The 23969-nt window shown below is 41.1% G+C and overlaps 1 protein-coding gene across 4 annotated transcripts in view; it reads left to right on the top strand.

The window, feature by feature from the left end:
- Window positions 1-23969, top strand: part of PAM (peptidylglycine alpha-amidating monooxygenase) — a 269957-nt gene that overhangs the window by 208185 nt on the left and 37803 nt on the right. For 3 of the 4 annotated variants that reach the window (XM_054986265.1, XM_054986264.1, XM_054986267.1), the window contains 2 exons: window positions 2938-3255; window positions 7790-7919. In XM_054986265.1, coding sequence (XP_054842240.1) covers window positions 2938-3255; window positions 7790-7919 — 448 coding nt within the window. The remainder of the gene's footprint in view (window positions 1-2937; window positions 3256-7789; window positions 7920-23969) is intronic. The other variant, XM_054986268.1, reaches the window with a different exon arrangement.

The raw sequence follows: 23969 nt of genomic DNA on the forward strand, positions 1-23969 counted from the left end.
TTTGAAGCTTTGCTAGTTACCAATTTCATGTTAAGCAATTAAATGAAACATTTAAGAACATTTTATGACCTGTTTCCATAAACCTTTTTTTCTAAGTCTAAATAACTGAAATCCTTAATCCTCTCCATTAATTATCCTTCAAATCTAATGACAGTGCTCATGAGCCAGCATATTTGCTGACATTACGCTTGGCTTTGTCCTATCTGAAAGTATCTCCATTGTCCATGGTAGTTTGCTTTAACAAATACCTGGATGCTGCAATTGCCTGGAGCATTATTGTTGAGGAGTGCAAAATGTTCCTGATTGTGTGTGCTGGCACTGTAGATAAAACTTACCTGCTAAGAGCTTGGTTCTTTAAAGCTCTGAGACTTTAAAGCGTTTCAGCACCTTTTCTGCTTCCCATGTTTGCGGGACTTTCACACTTGCAAGGTAGTCATGGGATGCAGAACCGATGTTTATCCGCAGCATCCCTGATTTTTCCCCCTGTGAACATACCATGAGTTTATTTTGAAGCTGCTGCCGAGTCACATCTGATGCAGTTAATGCCACTGTGAACTTTATACTACCCTTCTGTTTCTCTCCCCTCTCCTTTTCCCAGGGAGCTCATTGGTCTGTGTAGAATTAACCCTCCTCAGCTCTCTGAACTCCTTGTCCACCATTTTTTTAGTAAAGCGAGGTGTATGCATGCACTCTCTTTATTTTTTTTTCCAAAGCCAGGAACGATTCCTAAACTTGCTGCAAATTCCCTGCTGGCTTTAAAAACTAGGAAAGGGTTAAATGGCTGCTTTTTCCCTTCCTCCCTCAGGATATGTCCATACTCTCTCTCTCTTTTTTTAAAGCCAGGAATGATTTGTAACCTTACTGTGTTGTAATGTTACTGTTCATTTCTCTTGGCTTTAAAAGCCAGGTAAGGGTTAAATGGCTGCTTTTTCCCTTCCAGTGTCAAAAGGTTTTGCACAGCCATTTGCAAATCAAAGCAGCACAGAGGGAAAGAAGCAGCGCGTTTTAACCCTTTCCTGGCCTGGCTTTTAAAAAAATTAATGAGAATGGTACACGTTTTCCCCCAGAACTCTGCCACCAATTGCTATCCAGTGGGCAGGAGACCGCCCAGTCAGCAAAAGCAGGGGAAGATAGGTTCCAACATTGCAACATTACTATGCATTCTCAAAGGGTTTTTTTTTTTATAAAAAAAAGTGTGATGTGAATTGCAAAGCTCTGGAAGTCTGAAATTGCACCGAGGCTTCAAAGCAGGTCTGAAATGAAGCACAGACGCCAAATCAAAACTGCAGCAGACAGTGTGAAATGAATGAGTGCAATGCCAAAGCCACTGCAATCAGGGTGAATGCTCATAAATGGTTTAAACTGTAAGTGTGAAAAGGGCCCTGGTTTCTGCTTCTTCATAAGAAGGTCTGTTAATGTCAAAAATGAATTGGATTTGATTAAAACTAGTTTGGTCAAGTTTGAGACATCCCCGCCCCCCCCCCCCCAGCCACTGAATCTTTTATTTGAAGATCATATTCTCTCATGTTCCCATATGACCCAATCTCTCTCCCCCCACCCCTTAATATTGTAAACTCGCCTGTGGTGTTTTTAGTGACAGTAGGTTTTTTTTAGGAGGAGGAGGAGTTTTACAGCAAATCCAGAGAGCTCAAGTCAAGTATGCTATTATATCTTGTTCACATTTTGTGCTGCTTCAATAATATGCATTAACATAAAATGTACATGTTTCTAGTATGAAGGACCTGAATCTATCAGATATAATGATTGCATCATGTTATGTTGATATTAGCTGTTTTTCTTGTGTTTGGGATGTTTATAATCATCACATATTCTCCAGAGGTTCTGAAAACATATATACTTCTGAAGTCATTGAATTTAGAAGACTGTAGATTTTCTGCCGCTTTACAAAAAAAAGTGCTTATTTTATTCTCATTCAACTCACAGGAAACAGACCAAAGTGAAATCAGACAACATAGGATAAGGCAGTACATCCTCCTTCCAATTATCATTGCACAGTTGCCCAGCACAGACAAGCTAGATATCTGCACTGTATAAAAATGTTGTTAACTAGGTGTGATGCTTACAGTCAGATAGATAATGTACGTACTAGTGCCAGAAGGTGAGGAACGGAATAAAACTTAACCAAGGAGACCCAGACTTCAGAGAGGGATGGAGTACCATCAAGCATGTCTAGTAGAAGAAAAACGTTCAAACTAGTAAACAGTTTTTCCATTCTCTGGTATCTTTCCTGAACTTCAACCACTTTGTGGGCCATTTTGTCTGAGAACTAAAGCTAGAAATATATTTTAAGTATAAGCGCAAGATAGAAATATATTTTAAAAATAAGCAGGGGTATACACCACAGTGCCACAGAATTTAGAGGAATACAAAAAAAGCTATTAATTCCAGTTGAGCTTTTAAATGGCATATTGACAGAGGCATGTGTTATGAGTTGTGTGGCCTTTGCTGAAAAAGTGAATAAGCTTTCTTCAGTATTGGCTTTACTTTGAGGTTCTGCTTCCTTTGAATAGAGGGGACATTACCCTCATACTTTGGAATTCGTGCCATGGCTGGGAGGAAAGGCCATATAGGTAAGTGCACCAATTTTCCAGTGAAAAAATTGTAATTGTTCTCTAAGCCGTTATGGCTTTGTTCTCATGGACATTCTTTCATACTTGTTTTGTTATGTTGTCCTGCCAAAGTAAGTGTTGTATAAATTAAGGAAGTTGTAGAGGTTTAAAATCCAAGCTGAGAATTTTCTTTTTTGGGAAAAAAAAGAAACTAAAATGGGTGAATAGATAAGGATTTTGAGTGAAGTCAGCCACTAGGAATAACTTTCTATTCTTTGTTAGGTTCACTACAAAACTTTGCAATCTGCCTGACTTCTCTTGCCTTTCTTTCTCTTACCTGTTTTCTTTCTGTCTTTTTTCTACACAGGTGATTTCTATTCACTCATTTCCAAGCTGCTAGGAGAAAGGGAAGATGTTGTTCATGTGCACAAGTATAACCCTACAGAAAAGGCAGAATCAGATCTCGTAGCTGAGATTGCTAATGTAGTCCAGAAGAAGGATCTTGGCTGGCCTGATACCAAGGAGGTGTCCAGTAACGATGAAAGGGCCAATGCAATTCTTGTCAGAGACAGAATTCACAAATTCCACAGATTAGAATCCACCTTGAGGCCACCAGAGAACAGGCATCTTGCTTTACAGCAATCAAAACATGGTGGAGGGAACTGGGGAAAAGAACGCACAGGAGGTGGGTTGGGGTTGTTTCTCTGTTGCAATAGCCATAATATAAACTGTATTTCACATCAGCAGAGTCAGAAGGGAATATCAGTTAGTAGGTTTAAAAAAAAATACATACATTCTTCTTATACAAGATGTGCTGATGAAAAAATCCTTTTGTTCCATTTGAGTCAGCTGTGGCTAAAGCAATGCTTCTGTTATCATTCTGAACTCTGATGAATGGTCAGTATGTCTTTTATGTATATAACTATCAGCTCTAATCTTTGTTTAAAAATGACTTGATCATATAAATAATTGTCTTTTACCATTTCTAAACATTCAACTACTGGTTGCAAAAAGGCTAGTAATGGTAGTTTACTGTGGCATTTTAATCAGAATTTGAAGTGAAGAAATTGGTTAAGTTTGGCTAACTGAGAAATAATGGAGTACTGTTCATTCAATTTTTTATCTGTTCGTTTCAGCAGCTTGTTTTCATAGGAAGACATTTAGGCCCTCTGTATTTTTTCAGCTGAATTTCTTCTCAAGTACTAAAAATATTTTATGTGCATTATATCTTGCATGTTGTACTTTCATTTATCTCAGTGGTTTTTTTAAGTGTGCGAGTTTGTCTCTGAAGGTGTTTTATGGAAACAAAGCTTGTGCCTATCTTGTTGAAGCTAACAACTTCACAAACAGTTGCTCATGCTACTTGCATGGGGAATGGGGCCATCTGCTCTGCGTGTACAGAAGATCCTGGGGGCAGTCCCTGGTGCCACCATTAAAAGGATCAGGTAATAGATGACTTGAGAGTCTGTGCCTGAGACCTTGGGGAGCTCCTGTCAGATAGAGTAAACAAGACTGACCTTAATAGGCCGATGGGCTAACTCATTTTTGAAGGCAGCTTCATGTGTTGGGGTGGGTGGGTAGGTAATGTGATTGCATCTCTTCTAGTCTGAAAACTTGCATTCTCGCATGAGTAAACTGCTCTCTCATGTTACTTACTTGTTCAAATCTGCTCCAGTTATGGTTTGATTCAGATGTAACTCCAAATTACGGTTGGTGCTAACCATGATTTGAACTTCCAAATATATTTGTTAGCCAGTGTAGATAATTTCTGTGGCACCTTTCTGTGGCATAGTGGTTATTTGAACCTGGGTCTCCGAAATCCTAGTTTGAATCTCTAAACACTACATCACTCTGTTCTTTGTCATGAAAGTTGTATGGTATCAAGTCTCCCAGTGGTTGATGCCAGGCCTGGCCCCAGTGAGTCCTCCCTCAAAAGCCAAAACATCCCTGGAAAGGGCCCTGTCCCCTCCCTCTCCCTTTTACTGACAGTCACTCTACAAATTACCTCTTTTACAAGTTCTCCATGGAGTTCTCCACGGAGCCAACCCCATGCTCTGCGCAGACACACATCACCTCAGGGATTGGCTTTTTTTTAAAAAAGCATGCAAATAGGCTCCGAAAGGGAAAGGAAAAGCTCCTGCCTTTCTCCCTTGAGCAAAAACAGTACAGAGGGTAGACATTTCCCCATTTCTTCTGCTCTGTGGCAGAAAGGAGAAAACTTTATTTCCTCTCGGCACTGGTTTTGCATGGACGGGAGCTTGGGAGAAAAGCAGGAGCACTCCCTCCCCTAGCTGGGGGAAAGGAACAATTAATTTACAATAGTTAACAATATAAATTTATATTATATTTAAAGTGTACAAGCGCTCAATGGGTTTAGTCACAATAAATAGTATTAATCACAATAAATAATATCTTGCACAATAAATAAGGCAATGTCCCCATACAAAAATATCTCGACGCTGTAGTCCACTGAATTGTATGCAATGGCCGGGCAGTCACATTAAAGAAGTCCAACAACACCTAAAGGTAATTAATTAAACTCATTGAGCACTTGTACACTTTAAATATAATATAAATTTATATTGTTAACTATTGTAAATTAATTATTCCTTTCCCCCGGCTTATGGGTTTCCACTTTTGGTTCCAGGTTGTAATTCTGGGGAGGCTTGCTTTGTGTGACTCTCCCTCCCCCAGCGGCAACTTTCTGAGTCTATTTGCATGCTGACTGAGACTGAAAGCAAGGGTTGAAATCTGACAATACTGTTGTGGTTGAGAGCCAGTTTGGTGTAGTGGTTAAGAGTGCGGGACGCTAATCTGGAGAGATGGGTTTGATTCCCCACTCCTCCATTTGAAGCCAGCTGGGTGACCTTGGGCTAGTCACGGCTCTCTGGAGCTCTCTCAGCCCACCCACCTCACAGGGTGTTTTGTTGTGGGGATAATAATAACATACTTTGTAAACTGCTCTGAGTGGGCATTAAGTTGTCCTGAAGGGAGGTATATAAATTGTTGTTGTTGTTGTTACATCCCCCACTGTGGCCACTGAGTTTCTTAAAGCTATAGGTACTGCTTCTATGTTGGGAGGGGGGCGTGTTTCAAACCCTCAAAGCATTTTTTTAGGTTTCATTTTTTTCCTTCAAACCTCGGGCTTTTCTCATGTTTATAAAAAGAGTTGTCTTGTTTGATCATGGCTCCAGTTTCTGGGTTTAAATGTCCACTGATTTGACCATGCTGAGAATTAGATACACTGATTTGGCACAGTTATGGAATCTCGATAGTTTTCTACAAGCAAAATTTTGAATATACCTAGTACTACTCAACTCGATAGAAAATCATCTCTGGATACCTAGTACTAAAGAAAGAGAGAGAGCTTCAAACTGCTGCTAGCTCTGCCACCTTGGCACATGTATCTCATGTATCTTACTTTTTGCCATCTGAGAGGAAGGGGGAAAGAAGTTGAAAATAGAAAACAGCCTTTGTAGTAAACTAAAGTATATTTGGTCCTATATAGTTACAATAGAGGCAGTGGTGGGAAGCGCAGACTGAGAAAAGAGGAGGCAGTGGGAGACCTAGGTGGCCTAGTATTGGAGAAAAGGGGGGAGACGTAGGGTGGAGAAGGAAAAAGAGGGAGGGAGGAGAAAGTGGGAAGAAAGGATGTAGAAAGGTGACTGCAGGTGGGAGTCAGAGGGCAGTGAGGGAATCTTTCTCTTGGGTGCCCACTTGTCATTATGAAACACTATAGGAATTTTTACATTAAAATCTTACTGCACGTTTGAAGTAACGTATTATTAGTCAATTGCCAGCCCTATGCAGTCCTGGAACTGCATCCTGCTGACCTTGTTTCTGAGTAATGTTTGGAATTTGGCTATATAGGACATAAAATTAATTTAAGATTATCCCCAGCATTTTGAAAGTCAGAAATGCTGCTTCTGAATCTATTATAGTATGTTAGACCTTTCATCAAAGCTCTCTATGTTGGGACCACTATGTGTTTTCAAAGTTTCAAATGAAATGATACCTTTTCTTTCATGGTCCTGAAATCATCTGCTGCTTATAGAGATACAGGTTTACTCTTTGGAAAAAATAAAATAGATGTTTTTTCTTAGCAAGCATATATCTTTAATATTGCCTTAAGAATAGACATGGGCATGAATTGAAATATGAATAAAATTTCATAACGAATTGGGCTGGTTTGTGTTTCATGAAAGCTCGATTCGTGGGGCTGTATTTTTCACGAAATCCACAACTTTTGGGGCTGATTCATTCTATTCATGAATGTGTCGTGATGCCAGACAGGCTGGCACCGATCCGTCAATTCCCTAGGCAACATAGGCCCGGAATGTCTGCAGACCTTTTGTTGCCATGGAAACCCCAATCTTAGCTCACATAACCTTGATAGGCAGTTCTTCCTGCCAACCTGAGAGCTGAGCAATGCAGGTCTGCGCAAGTTTACCTGGGAACTGTAGTTGGAGTCTCCTTCCCCTCTCTGTTTCCCTTCTCCGTTTTTAAGAACGGGATGGTGGAATAGCAGCAACAGTGGCAGCCTCAGCAACTCCTTCTGCCACTGCTCACTGCTTGCCAGCTTCAGGAACCCTTCTCTGACTCTCTACTTCCCGTCCTACTGCTGCTCTGACATGCCTCCCCCTACACACACACACACACCGCTCCCAAGCTCCCCTGAGCGGATCCGCTCTGCTTGGCTTTTCCTTCGAGAACTTGCAGGCGGGGGGAGGGCATGTCAGAGCAGCAAGAGGATGGGAAGGAAAAGTCAGCAAAGAGAACCTGAAGAGAGGAAAACCCAAGCAGATCCACTCCGCTTGACTTTTCTTCCAGCAACGGCAGAAAGCAAGCCAGGACGACAGGAGGGAAAAGTCAGCAAAGAGAGCCTGAAGAGAGCTACTTGGAGGGTGGCTGGAGGAGAACCTGCTGAAGTCTCCCTGTGAATTTGGCATCTCTGGGTATGAAGGGAGCCATTGTAGGGCCGCAGGATCTGACGAATCACGAACCTAATGAATCGTTTTGTGAAACGGGACAATTTCGTGAAAGTTCGTGTTTCGTGGAACACGACGAACCACGAAACTCAGGGTTCAGTTTTTTCCCATTTCATGCCCATCTCTACTTCAAAAACACAGCAATGCTTTCCCAAGCAACCCGTAATTAATTGCATGATTATCTGCTAACATAAAATGTGTATACAAATTTATCTACATTTTATTTTTCAGACTTAACTATAGAAGAAGTTACTGACTGGCCTGGAATAAACCTCAAAGTGGGCCAGGTTTCTGGGCTGGCCTTGGATCCTAACAGTAACTTGGTTATTTTCCACAGAGGTGATCATGTATGGGATAGAAAGTAAGCAAACATTCTATGCCAAGAAGTACTTTGAAATGCTGTGTCTGTTCTTTCCTTCATTGCTGTTATCTCCACCTTGTGTTACCAAATGTTGGTTAGATCATATAGTCTTTAACTGTTTCAGATGCACAACCCACCTTGAACCCAAATACACTGGTATTCCATAATGAGAGGAAACATGTAATTGTTGAGACCTTAATCGTATTGACTCCATTGACCACATACTTTTAAGCTGTCCTGGATTTTTAAAATTTAGGAGCTGATTTCCCCCCTAATTAGTAAGGATTCTGTTTCTCCAGCTGCTGAAACTTCCAGGCTACTGAGCAATGAAATTGGATGGGTTACATATAGGGTTGCTAGATTTTTCGCTGTCAGAAATACAGAAACATTCCAAAACAACTGCATAAACCCTATCATTATGTGGGTAGTTTCCCATTAACTGTCTAAACATAAACTCTTAGTGGCTGTTTGAGACTACTGGGTTGAATGAACAGTAATAGAAAAGAAAGAAATGTGGAATTTGGAACACAGTTCCTAATTTGGAGCATATATTTGTAGAAGGGCTGTGTTTCTGGCATAACCTAACTTGTATTAAGCTGTAAATCAATCTTCCCCATCCCAACTGAAGACTAACTTCATAAAGGTTATTATAAATTGCAAGCAGGTAGAATTGTCATGTTGGTCCTAAAGAATGGGAAATGCAGGAAAGTTGTCTTGTATTGGACACATTGGGTCAGGCCCGTTTTCAGGACAAAGAGTAATGTAAATACTATGTCATTAGATATTTTGGCTGGAATGTCTTATTTCTTAATGATACCTTCAGAGCTCACTTATGCAGGCATTTTTGTATGTATCTGCATTTCTTGATTCTACAGTTAAAATTCAGGATGTATAACAGGATCTGTTTTTATTATTTGGGGGTGGGAAGGGAAGGGATGTTTGAAAATGCATGGGAAGGAATGTGAGATTTCAAAATCTCTGAGATTTAAACAAGTAAATGGCACTAAACAATCACTCCAACTAGTTTAACTCACTGTAAGAAACCATCAGTATATGGCTTCAGCTCCAGACACTTAAATGTGCGTATTGGAGCCATGATAACAAAAAAACTGCAAATTTGGGGGATCCCCTAGGTTTGCAGAAAAATCTGAAAACTTCAAAAAAATGTAAGAATGTTATCCGTATTTGCACAGAGAACACACCTCTGTCAGCCGGCTTCATCTACTCTCCTTGCAGGAGATGGAAGGCTGGCTGCACCTGCCAGCTGGAGGAGGTGAAGGAGCTGTTGCCATTGTTTGAGGGAGGCAGCAGCGCTGCAGGAAAAATGGGGAAAGAGAGAAAGAGCCAGGGGGCTGAGGCAGCAGCAACTCTCTTGGCAGGTGGACAGAGAAGAAGGGAGAACTGCTTTCCCCCCATCTTCCCATGCTGCTGACTCCCTCACCACTTATGTGAACCAAAAGTACTGCAGGCAGCTGGGCACCACTGCCATGTCCCACCTCATGAATCATGGAGATGGCAGCAATGCAGATGAGTGAGCAGGGGAAGAGCAGGAACCAGCAAGTGAGTAGCTGGAGAGTGAGAAGGAGAGGACGGGATTCCTGTCCCCTGCAGTTCTTGTGGGTGCCTGCTTGTTTATATACATTTGGAACACAGAGTGCTAGATCATATCTCCTCCCGCCCCCCTTGCTATTCTTTCTGTAGTTTCTATTATCATGTGATGGTTCCTAGACAGGCTGACTTCTGATACTGGGACCTGGCTGGGTGAAAAGTTATATGGCTGTTGGAAGGGGTGATAGGGAAGATGCAGGATAGCACTCACCCACATGTGTTGCTTATTCTAAAAATCGGTCCTTCCTCCACCCCTGTTTTCTTCAGGGGCAGAACTAGGGTTAAACAGCAGGGTCTGCCACTGTCACAAAAGTATGATGCATAGGCATATAGTTCAGTCCTTAGTTCTCATATAGTCGTTCTTAAAAGTCATATACTTCTGGCCAGTGGTTATATAATTACCATGGTCCACCATTTTCTGAAAATGTTTTTTTTCCCCTCAAAGACTTACCATGCTAGATTGCAATAGATGTCTTAGAAGGTTTTGAGTTTTTCTAAGTAAATTTCAAGGATTATTCTGGATTATGTTAGATTTTATATATGAATTTATGTTGGTTGCAAAATCAGTATAGAATACATGGATAGTTGTGCCTACCATAAATCTACTGACTATATTTTATTCTCCCCTCACCTTCCTTCAGTGCCAGTTTACAAGCCCTACTCTGTGTAGTTGAGAAATATAGATTGAAAATTAATGAAATTAGATTGACAGTTCATTTAGCATAAGACTCTTTCCATTTGCCACATCAGAAACTTGTGTGGAGCAACTGTCAGCTGTGATACAAATATATGAAGTCCATTATTCAGATGAGTCTCTCTGGTCTCTGAAGATGAATGAACCTCTCAAAGTATCGAGGGCTTAGTTTGGTTTTTCTTTGAGTTCTGATTGATGTTAATATGGTTAGGAGCATGTTGCACATGGGCACAAACATTTCTATTCCTAAACTTCTTAAAAGGTGATGTTAGTATTGTTGCCACCCAAAATTGCAAAGGGGGTGGCAGAATACATTATGCAATACATACATATTACATATTCTTCTTCTTCTAAGGAGCTCAAGGTTGCCCCCCACCACCATCATCATGCACCTTTTTCCATTTAATCTTCACAATAACCTTATAAAGTAGGTTAGACTGTCTGTGACTGGCCCTAATAAGCTTCACAGATTAGCAGGAATTTGAATTTAGGGCCTCATCTGACACTTGCCACTACTTTACAGTGGACCTACTCTGATACACTTAATTGCTGTCTTTAAGCCGATCTTTGGTTTCAGAATGCTTTGGTAATGTCTGAAGACATAGAGGAAAGAGAGGAATTAGTGGATGAAATTCAGGGGAAAAAGGACTAGTATCCACAGAGGAAAGCAGGACAGTGTTTTGGACACAGAACTCCCAGAGTGACCTCAACTAAAACAATTTTAACAGACACAGACTAATATTGAAAAGTTGTTTTCATACTCTCAGTAATTGTGGGCTAGAAGCTTTCTTTGTAAATTTGAAATTCTGAAATTCATAAGAAGACAGCTTCTCTACAATGTAGCAGATGTGTAGTCAGACAGAATACAAATGATTAAAGATGAATGGATGCAAGAGAGAAAAGGAGACCGAGGAAACCCTGAAAAGCATCATTATTCTCTGCTTAGTTGTTCAGACTATAAACTGCTGCCTGTATATACTACTTAAACAGCTGCTCAGATTTTCCTCAAATAAATCACTCTTACGAGATGGGTCACTATAGTCACATATAGATATCCTGAACACATCAATGGGAGAAGTTGCTGACATGTTTGGTTCGAAAGTAGCCCCCCACACACTTAAGCATGGTTTCCAAAACTGTGGTCCTGATGACATCATCACTACTTTATTGAAGATATTTGCCGTTATATGCTTTGTTGCTTCTAATATAGATTTCTTTGGGAAACGTTTCTGGAGTAACTGCTCACAAACAAGAATTGTTTGGCATTCTCATTGTGAACCTATTTAGCTGTTACTGTATACAAACAAATTCGTAACCTCCAAAGACATGCCAGATGCCATGTGCACTGCTACAGCTAATTCAACTACAGTGAGATGCACAGATGATAAATTGAACATAATTTTCCATTTATAAAATGATTTTGTAATATGAGGCAATATTGCAATATACAGTAAATTGATAATTTTATCACAACTTTGACAATCTCAATTTGGAAAGATCCAACGAATAGAGTAGGGACAGTCTATATAATTGCATCAAGCATGGGGAATGTAAATAAGAACTTCTTCCTCCTGTTTTTTTCCATGGAACATTGCTCTGAGGTTTAAGTTATTGAACAAGATTTTGAATATGATACCTGCTTGAAAATGCATGTTGCTAGTAAGAAGAAGATACTAGAGTAGTAGGGGAAAATTCATTATCAAATTAATAGGTTTAACCTATTATTTCCCCCTTTTTCCTTTTCAGTCTTGTCTAAACATATGCAGATAATCATAAAACCAATGCAGAGTTTTTAATTGGGTGTAATGTTCTTTAACAGCTGTAAATGTGCTTAGTTATTGGCCTTAGGAACTCTCTTCATTCTTTCTGGTTGATTGCTTCCCTATCATACAGCAAGGAAGAGTCAAACAAATTATGAGTGCTTCAGGCACTGCACAAAATAGTAGCAATATTTTAATAATGCATGAAGAGATAAAAGCTGCATGTCCCAACAAGTAAATGTAGCAGGCTACTTGAGAACACAGAGTAACTGAATGTAGTTCCTGGACACACTATAAGCATAGGATCTGTTGGAATATGTGCAACCCCAACATCTGTGTACCTACAAATTTTTTAATACATTTCTGAAGGTTCACACACCTTTTTAAACTGCTTCCCCCAAACATCCTCTTTAAGTGTGGATGCTGTCTATGTTGAAAAGTGGGAAGCAGTTTTAAAAGATGATTGTTGTGGATTTTCCAGGCTGTATAGCCGTGGTCTTGGCATTGTAGTTCCTGACGTTTCGCCAGCAGCTGTGACTGGCATCTTCAGAGGTGTAGCACCAAAAGACAGAGATCTCTCAGTGTCACAGTGTGGAAAAGATGTTGGCAGGTAATTTATATCTACTCGGGAAGGTGGGTTTGGGCTGAGTCATCCTGTAAGAGTTCCCCAGGGTGTGGAATGCTAATGGAGGGAGGCATCACTGTATCCTGAGGAGGTTCTTTTGCATATGGATTGGTGCTTGATATGCTAATCTCTGCAGGGCTATTGTAGGGTGTAGAGTATTTTGTTAGCCTGGTGTTTTTCAGGATGGGAAACCATGCTCTATTCATTCTTAAAGTCTCTTCTTTCCTGTTGAAATTGTGCTTATGCTTATGAAGTTTTAAAAGAATTTTACCAGGAATTCGGGCAAGTGTGTCTCTGAATCATAGCTCAAATACTGTATTTTGATATTGAGGTTATTGTAGCAGTGCTCCATCTTCCCTATTGAAAAGATCTGTAGTCTTTTTTTTATTGTGAATTTTTCTTATACAGAGAGAGGTTAGATTCTTCTTTACTGAATCTACTCCAATACCTTCTCTGAGTTAACCTAAAGCCAATAGATTGGCTTTCCTAATCCCATTTCCTGAGAAATGTATGCTATTCCAGATAGATAAGTAAAGCCAGTTGCCCAGTTTTACAAATCAACTGAAGTGGACTTGGGAGAACTGAAGCTAGCTATTATCTTTGCTATGACCTTATTGCATGATCTTGGGGCAAGTAACAATATCTCAGTCTCTAATTTCCCATCTTTAAAATAAGGATGAGGAGCTAACAGCTAAGATTGTTGTGAGGACCAGAAACTCCAAACCCTCCCACCTTTAAGTTGTTAAATAAATCATTAGTAATAGAAATAATTGCCACATCAATTCAAGTTAAATATAATTGCGATATTATTAAAATATTGCAAACTTTCATTTCCCCACAGGCAACATTTTGACCTTTATGCATTCCAGCAACCTAACAGCGTAACAAGGATAAGTATTAAACCTAGTATCAAGTTAGGTCAGGATTCTTTCCTGAGTTTATGTGGTAAATTTTCAGGAAAATAAGCTTGAATCCAAATTATTCCTAACATGGGTTGGAACCATTTTCCCCTGCCCTACTGTAATGGGAATATGAGCACATTATACCTTAGTGATACACATGTTTTCTCATGAGCTCTGGAAGAACCTTAATGCAATTTTAACAGGTTGTATAACCACCCTGATGTTCTTTTTGTCAGACTATGCTACTCCAGAGTTGATAGTCTGTTTCACTCCCCTCTGCAAGAAGACAAGGTCTTTTTGATTTCAAAAGGTTTATTGTGAAAGACAGCATTCATCTCCAAGTATACATATTCCAGGATAGCGATCCTGGCCAACCAAAGTATTGACAAGAATGACTCATGAAGCGAAAGTGGTTACATTTCACACTCCCAAGCCCAGCCTCCCCCCAAATTCGCACAGCAAAGCTTCTCAGAGGCATGTTGAGCTGGCCAAGGTCGAGCAGACAGATAAGAGAGTTTCCCATGGACTCGGCTCCGTGCAGGTGTTGGGGCCTGGAGGAAAAGAAAGACTAAACACTACAGAGTTAAACATGGCGTTACCCAGGTTAAACAGGCTCTGACATTCTGCCACCCTTAAGATCACTCTCCCCCCGGTTTGTTAGGGTATGCTTGATGGAACTGCTTAAAGAGCCTGGGGGCTTTTACATGGACAGACTCCACCCACTCACGATACCCTTCCTCAAAGTCCTTCCAGCGAATTAAATAAAACAACTTCTGACATCGAATCTTAGAGTCCAATATTTCTTCCACTTCGTAGTGAACTTGATCATTGATCATTGTTGGGAGGGGAGTGGTTGGTGTAGGATGCCATTGGTCTGGTGCAGGGGCTTTCTTCAATAGACTTACATGGAACGACGGGTGGACGTGGCGCAGGTTTTTTGGTAGAATGACTTCTACAGTTACTTGATTGATTACTCTTTTAACAGGAAAGGGTCCTAGATATTTCAAAGCCAGTTTTTTGCTGGCTTGGTCTATTCGAGGGTTTTTTGTTGAGATATATACTTTGTCTCCTGGGTGCAATTCCCATTCTTTCGCACGGTGGCGATCTGCATATTTTTTGTAATCTGCTTTAGCTTTATTTAAGGCTGTTTGAATAGCTGTCCACTGTTGGCTAAGGGAGGTCCACCATTGATGTAGATCCCCCCTTGTCTGCTTTCCTTCTGGTAGCTCAAAGGGAAAAGCTTTTCCATCGTAGCCGTGCACCATTTTAAAGGGGGTTTCACCTGTTGAACTGTGGACTGCGTTGTTGTATGAATACTCGGCAAAATGAAGAAGCTCCACCCAATTATCTTGCTGGAAATTAATATAACATCGAAGGAATTGTTCTAATATCTGATTAGTTTTTTCCGACTGCCCATCATTTTGTGGGTGGAACGCTGAACTGATTCCTTGCTCTATTCCAGTTAATTGAAGCAGCTCTTTCCAGAAATTGGCAATAAACTGTCCGCCGCGGTCGGAGATCACCTTAGAGGGAAAAGAATGCAGTTTGACAATGTGTTTCATAAACATTTCTGCTAATTTCTTGGCGGTGGGTATGGTTGTGCAAGGTATAAAATGTGCTTGCTTGGAGAATAAATCTACAACCACTAAAATACATGAGCATCCCTTGGAGGTAGGAAGATCTGTAATAAAGTCCATAGAAATTACTTCCCAAGGTCTACTTGGGGTTTCTAGCGGTTGCAAAAGTCCCGGTGGTTTTCCCTTCCTGGTTTTGGCACTTATGCATGTAGGGCAAGAGGAAACATATTGGGAAACGTCTTTCCTGATACCCGGCCACCAAAATTGTCTTTGTATTAAATGGAGAGTCTTTAAGTAGCCGAAGTGACCCGCGGTGCGGGCATCATGACAACGCTGTAGAACGTCTTTTCGGAAGCTAGCTGGTATGTACAATCGATCCTCTTTTACCCAGTCTCCCTCCGCCGTTCGAGACATTTTTGCTTTGGGCGCTCTCTCCTCTTCTTTTTCCACCTCGCTTTTTACTTTTGCTCTCCACCCCTTTTCAGCCTCTTGCTTCTGCGCAGTTTGACTGCGAGTGGTAACCACTCCTCCCAGCTGGTGGGGGGTGAATACAGTGTCAATGGTTTCCTCTTTTTTACTTTGATGTTGGGGCATGCACGAAAGAGCGTCCGCTAGGAAATTAGTTTTGCCCGGCAAGAACTTTAGAGTGAAATTGAATTTGATTCTTGTCAAAATGTCAGACTATGCTACTCCAGAGTTGATAGTCTGTTTCACTCCCCTCTGCAAGAAGACAAGGTCTTTTTGATTTCAAAAGCTTTATTGTGAAAGACAGCATTCATCTCCAAGTATACATATTCCAGGATAGCGATCCTGGCCTACCAAAGTATTGACAAGAATGACTCATGAAGCGAAAGTGGTTACATTTCACACTCCCAAGCCCAGCCTCCCCCCGAATTCGCACAGCAAAGCTTCTCAGAGGCATGTTGAGCTGGCCAAGGTCGAGCAGACAGATAAGAGAGTTTCCTTTCCCATGGACTCAGCTCCGTGCAGGTGTTGGGGCCTGGAGGAAAAGAAAGACTAAACACTACAGAGTTAAACATGGCATTACCCAGGTTAAACAGGCTCTGACACTTTTCATCTTTGACTGCTAATTAAAAATAGTGGACAGTTGCAGATAAATGGTTCTCTAGCTGTTAGAATGGATCAATGATGATCTGCTCGTTTAACTTTTCCTGACACCTACTAATGATTTATACAGCTTATCTTGCATCTGAACATCACCTTTTTGCTAGGTAGAATGTCACATGGTTGGAAATCTGGATAATCAGCTAAAACTAAAACCAATCATAATTTCATATTTTTGTCATATGTGAAAGATCTTAGATTTCTTTCCAGATATCATATGTCAATTATTATAAAAAATGCTAACCCAGATAATAGATAAGGGTTTTGCTGAAAGATACCTCATGAAGATCTAGGTGAGAAAATGGTACTTGTCTGTGTGCTTATTGAAAATTCAATGTATTTCATAGTAAACTTGATTTTGTATCAATCTTAGATTTAATTGGCAGATGTTAGGGGAATTCTCCAAGTTTTATGATTCCAGTGTATTTATTTTGCTTAACAGTTCCAAAATATAGACAAACAATTATGTTTGCAAGACTAAATACACTACCTTCTGCAGTCTCTGAAGGCTGCATTTTAGGTATACCTTTCTCAAATAGATATTGTGGCTATGGTCTGGGTACTATTGAATTTGTAACCCATGTTTTATTTGAATGTCCCTGGTACAACAAAACAAGACAGAAATGGATCAAACCCCTGACATTACACTGGACAGAGTCTACAGAGAGACAATTTGGTGTAGTGGTTAAGATCAGTAGGACTCTACTCTAGAGAACTGGATTTGATTCCCCACTCTTCTGCTTGAAGCCATCTGGGTGACCTTAGGTCAGTCATAGCTCTTTCAGAGTTTTCTTAGCCCCACCCACCTCACAGGATGATTGACCTGAGGATAATAGTAACTAGGGGTGTGCACCCCCAAAAGATTTGGGTTTTCCGCTTTGGGTTTACCAGAAGCGGGGGGGGGGAATCCAGAATTACCAGAATCCTGAAGTGGCAAGCCGCTTCAGGATTCTGGTATTTTGTTCACTTCAGCATAGTCCGTAAAGATTTGGAGCATACTGAAGTGAGGGGGAGCAACCCCCCCCCACTTACCTGGCCAGAAAGCCCCCCACCCCCACTTACCTGGCCAGCAGGGACAGGGGAGGCTGATCAGCTGGGTGGTGGGATGGCGCTACCGTGGCGGCGGCAGCGGCAGCCCTTAGGGGGCTGGGACGGCCCAGGGCTCCCCGCCACACAGCTGATCCATGGGTTTAAATGCCCCTTTCCATGCTGCTTCACAGCGGCACAGAAAGGAGCATTTAAACCCCCGCTGGCTGGATCAGCTGCTTGGCAGGGATCTCTCCGCCAAACAGCTGATCCATGGGTTTAATGCAGCACTGAAAGGGGCATTTAAACCACGGGATCAGCTGCTTGGCTGGGGAGATCCCCACCAAGCAGCTGATCCAGCTGGTGGGGGTTTAAATGCCCCTTCTCGTGCCACTGCGAAGCAGCACAGAAAAGGGCATTTAAACCCCTTGACCCAAAGCGATACGAATCGCTTCAGGAAGCTTTGATTCATGGTTTCTGAATCATTGCAAATCAGGTCTGATCTGGGTACTTTAACCAAATCGGAAACCCAAATCGCACATCCCTAATAATAACACACTTCGTAAACTGCTCTGAGTGTGGCATTAAGGGCAGTATATAAATTTTGTTGTTGTTGTTGTTGTTTAGTTCCTAAATTGCTAACGGACTCAAGAGTGGAAAATTCACTCATTTTAGCCAAATTTTTATTTCAGGCCATGAGAATTCGGGCAACTTATAAGAAATCAGCCTTTTTGTAGTTTACATACTAACCCGCTCTGGGCAGGATACTTCCTTTCTTCCTCATATTTTCAGTTTATGTTTGATTGAACACTACTTAAGACTTATAGGTGAGAAGAGTAGAGTAAGTAAGAAAGAAAGAAAGAAATAGGGGAATTAATCCTTGTTGCTTGTATTCTTATGTTGCTTCCATTCTTATTGGATCTCTTAATAATCATTTTATTTTGATGTCTTGCTTTATTAAAAAGATTAGAATTTATTTCAATAAAAAATAAACATAAAACTCTAATGAGAAGTCTCTATGTACTTAGATTGGGAGAGTAAAACAAGGAGAACCCATATAAATTATTTATTCTGATTGACTGGCTCTCTAAAAGAGAGATCTCTGTTTTAGATCTCAATAACTAAGGTCTTGGAGCTGCTCAGAATTAGGATGTAAATCTTGACATAGTTAGAAGGTTTTGATGAGACTTGACACTGTGACACAAGTGGTACTAACATTTGCACAGCAGTGATATTGGTTGATTTCCCCTTCTCACTTCAACCCCTTGTGCTGTTTTCCGTGCCATTCCTGAGAGTTCCTCAACCCCAAGGATCATCTCTTCAGAAGTGTAGGAGGCTTCTGCAAGAAGGGAAAAGCAACAAAGATTACATCTGCAAGCAGAGTTTTGTTCTTATGATCCAATGCCCTATTTATCATATAGTATCAAGAACTTGATTGTGAGAAACAATTCTTAGAGATGAATGCTTAAAGATCGTGTTTGTGAAAACAGACTTATCACATAATTAGTACTGTTTCTGCGCACCCATTCTATTTTGTCCCTGGCTTAATTCTCTCACACATTCTAGTGAGGTCAGTACTTGAAAATACAACTTAGTGAATTGTTTTGGAACAGCTTGCCACTACATCCATAGTGGGTGCATTTATGAAGAGGCTGCCACATTGTAGAGTATATATGTTGAGAAATAAATATGCCAGCACTTGCTATCCTTGTTAGAATCTCAATAAGTTTTAAAACTGTAAAAGTACTCTTATGTTGCTTTCTAACATGCTTATTTTAGACATTTGAGAGAAAAGAATCAGAGGAGTGGTTGCTGTATAATGCTGACAGTTCCTAAAAATTTAAAAAACTGGATCCCTTAATAATGGTGTATCTTTCTGGGTTCTTCCTGTTGTCCAGCCTAGACCATGAAAATTAAATTTCACTAGCCTTTATGACATAGCGCCCAATATCCATAGCCTGTAGCTTGGCAATGAAATCACAAGATTCTAAATCCAGCACTTGGGATTTAATGTAGTTTAGTTCAATATTAATAAATGTAAACTGCTTTGGAAACTATACAAAAGCAAACAGATAAAAATACATTGAACAATAATCAGTAAGTACATGATAAATATTTTTAATTACAAAATGCTACATGTGCAAATAATTTTAATAAAGTAATCAATGAACTAATCAATGAAGTACAACTAGTTTGAAAAGTATGCCATTTCTCTTAATTGAAAGCTGTAGCTTAAATATTTTATGTTATTTTTATTGCAGTAATGTATAAGGTTAATAATTTCATTTGCAGAGTCATCTAATGATATAAAGTAGGCCTTCTATTAAAAAATCGATCTTATGAGCACTTAAGAGCTAGTTAAATAAATAAACATTTGGAAAAAAACATACGTCTTCCTCATTTTAGATGACAATTGAATTACAATTTTACCTGTAATTAGATTAAATGCTACTTAATTTCATGTGCATATGTGGTTAAAACTTTGTTTCAATCAATGCAAAGCTCCAGTGCTAAGAACTTCTGCTGGAAAGTTTATAAAGGCTTCTTCCACTAAGGGGAAGTATAACTAATAACTTCTAATTGGGATAACAGTATGAATATCTCATACTTACATAAATTGCTTGCAGTGATACTAGTATGATTCTCAAATTGTTTGTTGTTTAAAATACATTAAAGGACTAATGATCAAATACTGTTTGAAAAGACCATATGTATGGAAAATAAATTCAGCTATTTATGTTTACAATTTAGATGTCTATCTAAACAGCCTAGCTGACCAATATAAAACAAATAGCAAACAAAGGCTTCCACAGATGAACCACTTCTCAAACATCTTTCTGAAGGGTCTGTTGAAACAGGAGCACTTTGCATGCCTTTCTAAAAGTATTCAGGGTTGAGTTTAATCTGGTGGATCTCACACTTGGCATCATATTCCATAACTTTGATAGTTTGGCTGAGAAAGAAGGCCATAATCCAACCAAGTACCCATAGTGCTCACCTTTTGTAAAAGAGGGCTCTAACTCAGATCAGTGAAGAACAGAAGCTATAAAAAGCTTGTGTAAAACCCAGAGCAAAAGCAGTGGTGAAGTCCAGGCCTGGCTTCCCATCCAGCATCCTTTTTCTGTCAGTCCTTTGGCTGCATCTCAGTTAGGGGAGAGGAGGAGTTATGCTGCACCCTGAGGTGTGTCTCCTCCCCACCCCAGCCTTGATTTCCTTTTCCCACCATGTGGGAGCAGCCTAGCCCTTTCTCCTTGGCTACCAAGTAGGCTTAATAAAGGATCCTCTGGGGGTGGGGCAACCATAGACCCATGCAATCCCCTTTATCCTAGAGTAGTCTGAAAAATAGTGAGGGGAGCCTGGACCAATGGCCTCACCTGCTGGGCCTCCCATGCCCATCTCCCTCAAGGGATGGTCTAGAGAAAGGAATGACAGGCCTTAAATTCATATATTTGTTAAGCTACCATTCAGTTCTTCAGTAGAAATGGTATCGGTATAGTTCACTTAATTGTCTGGCAAAACAGTATCTCAGTTTTAATTTTTAGACACAGTGTACTTTAGTGCAGGGGCCCCTGCATAAAATGGCTGACACAGCAGGTTGAGCCAACCACAATATTAGGGAGTGAGGTTATGTATAATTCTGCTAGAAACTATTTAGTATTTCAGGCAGGATGCATTTTTAAATGAATATGTTTTAAAATATTTTCTTGCATATACACAACTTACCATCAGTCACACAGTGAAGATCTTTGTGCTCTAATGGCAGTTGTTGCCAAAACAATGTTTTTAAAGTCTGCACAGTGAATCAGATTTCCAATGGTCAGTCAGAAGCCCTGCTGTGCAAAAGCTCTATCTGGCCACACCCACTTTCTGGGCCACGCATTTGGTGGTCCAGAAAATGTATCAACAGGCACCCATAGGCACTACATTGGGGGCCCCTGCTATAATGTGTGTATATGGGTTGCGTTGTGTCTTTTCTCTCTCATTTATTCAAAAACATTTGTATGCCACCTTTCTACCCAAATAAGATCCCCAAGGGAGTGAACATTAAAACATTAATTAAAACGTTAATATAAATATAACATTAAAACATTTTAAGAAGTATAAACTTTTGATTAAAAATGCAATACAAATCTGAGAAAAAAATTCAGAATCCCCTGAATTCCAAATCCTCTAAATCATGTTGGCTATTTCTGAAAAATTCAGCCATTGTTTTCTATGGGAAAATCACTCTGGGAGCTATTTGGTTTCAACTACACTTCACCAAATTTGGCAGGAACCTACTCTTGACTGTTCTCTAAAGACCCCCCCCCCCAAGTTTCATGAGGATTGGCCACCAGGGACCAATTTTATTGGCCCCCAAAGAAGGTGCCCCCCACTCTCCATTATTCCCTATGGAGAAAAATGTATGGAGGGCATCCAGGGAAGTGGGTGTGGCATTTTTCAAGCAAACCCCACCAGACCTGCAGAGGACCTACCCCTGACTGCCCTCTAAAGACCCCACAACTTTCAGGACAATTCAACCCTGGGAGCCAATTCTATGGTACCCTGAACAAGGTGCCCCCAGCCACTCCATTGTTTCCTATGGGGAAAAAGTCAAAGCTGACTCCCACTGCAGAAACACACTGGGGCAAGACTGCCATGGCCAAGGTACTTTCCCAAATGCAAGCTGAACTTGCATTTGGTGTAGTGGTTAAGCTGAGAGAGCATTTGGTGTAGTGGTGCAAGCTGAGGGAGCCAGTTTGGTGTAGTGGTTAAGAGCACAGGACTCTAATCTGGAGAACCGGTTTTGATTCCTCACTCCTCCACTTGAAGCCAGCTGGGTGACCTTGGGTCATTCACAGCTTCTAGCTTTCTCAGCCCCACCCACCTTACAATGTGTTTTGTTGTTGTTACTTTGTAAACCGCTCTGAGTGGGTGTTAAGTCATCCTGAAGGACGGTATATAAATCAAATGTTATTATATTATTACTATATTATATCCCAGAGAAAGTCCAACAGAACCAAATTGATGAAGGGAATGCAATCCCCCCCAGAATCAAAGTGAAGCAAGGGGGACCAATATCACACCAAAGAATCACATCCATTCCACCCTAACCAAACTGAAGCAAGAGACACTGTTGCAGTTTAACCAAACAGAACCACTATCATTCTTTCACAGCAGCCAGGCACTGGGTTCAGCCAGTGGGGAAACGCCACAGAACAGAACTAAGCAGTACCCAGCCACAAGCATAAGGCATTCCTATACATACCTTCCCATACATTCCATACATAATAAAAACACATCTTAAAAACCATTAAAACCAAGTTAAATACACTTATAAACAGCAATTAAAACATAGGACAAAAAGGAGGGATCACCAAGGGAATGTCAGACAAAATGAAAAGGTCTTTACCTGCTGGACAGAACAGGACAGTTTCTCTAGGGAGAGAGTTCTAGAATTTGAGTACCATGACCAAGAAGGCCTTCTCCCAGATTGCTACCCACTTAATCGCAAAATGTAGGGGCACTTGAAGCAGGGCCTAAGAAGATGACCGTAATGGTTGGGTAGGTTTGTAAGGAAGTGGTCCTTCATTTATACTAGACCCAAGTCATATACTGCCTCTGTCAATGCTTACATATAGCAGCAGTTTGTACATTCAATTATGTGCAAGGATGTTTGCATTCTTGTGGGATATTGGAAGGGTGGTGAAGGTAGAATAAATTTACCAGAAGGTAGTCTCAGAGTTGAGAAACACCAACCTAATCTAACACTTAAATATGATACTGGTATACAAGGAGAACCTAACAATTTCACGTTGCTCACACCCGATCTCTTGTTTAAACTGAGCTACTGTGCACTGTGCATGCAAAGCACACTGGCCTAGATTACAGATACCTGTCTTGATAACATTGCACACATAGTGGCCGATGGCCAGCGAGACATAGTGGCAAGAATGACAGATTGGAATCTAGGAGGCCCATTTTTGAATCTCTCATTCTTCTATGTAAGCTCGCTAGGTGACCTTTGGTCAGTCACACTCTCTTAGCCTAACCTAACTTACAGGGTGGTTGTGAGGATAAAATGGAGGAGAGGAGAACAGCATAAGTGGCTTTGGTTTCCCTCTTGTCATGGCCCAGTCTGAGAGTGAGGTCTTCTCTGAAGGAGAGGAGCCTCGTGTAGCCAGCCAGGACTCCTCAGGAGAAGAGGAGCCCTGTGTAGCCAGCCCTAGCCCTGATTCAGCAGAAGCCAGCAATCAGGAGCAACAGCTGCTGGCTGATCAGAGCTTGCAGCCAGCAGCTGAGGCACCAGCACCCTCTAGCTCCAATACTATAGAGGAAGCTCAGCCAGGGACTTCTACAGGTGCAGCGCAGCCAAGAGCCTCCACCCCCCCCCCCAGGTTCACCCACGCCCAAGGAACGCCGCAGGCAGCGCCAGAGACTGGAACTGCAGGAGAGACGGCACAGTGCTCGCCTCTTGAGCCAACGCCAGCTGCTGGAGACTGACAATGAGTAGTGGCAGGATAGAGCCCCAGCAGCTGGCTGAAAACCACGCCTGGCTATAAGAGCCAGTCTGGAGGAACTGCTGGGTGTGGAAGCAACGTGTCTACTGCCTGCAACCATTCCGTGTTTTGTGAACCTTGCCCATGCCTGCTTTTGGACCTGACACTATCAGTGACTGACCTTGGACTGTGCCTGACCTCGCTCTTGGACTCTGGACTCACTCCTGGCTTTATCTCGTGCTCTGACCACCGAT

Source organism: Eublepharis macularius, chromosome 8 (assembly GCF_028583425.1).
Source record: "Eublepharis macularius isolate TG4126 chromosome 8, MPM_Emac_v1.0, whole genome shotgun sequence".
In the NCBI taxonomy this organism is placed as follows: Eukaryota; Metazoa; Chordata; class Lepidosauria; order Squamata; family Eublepharidae; genus Eublepharis; species Eublepharis macularius.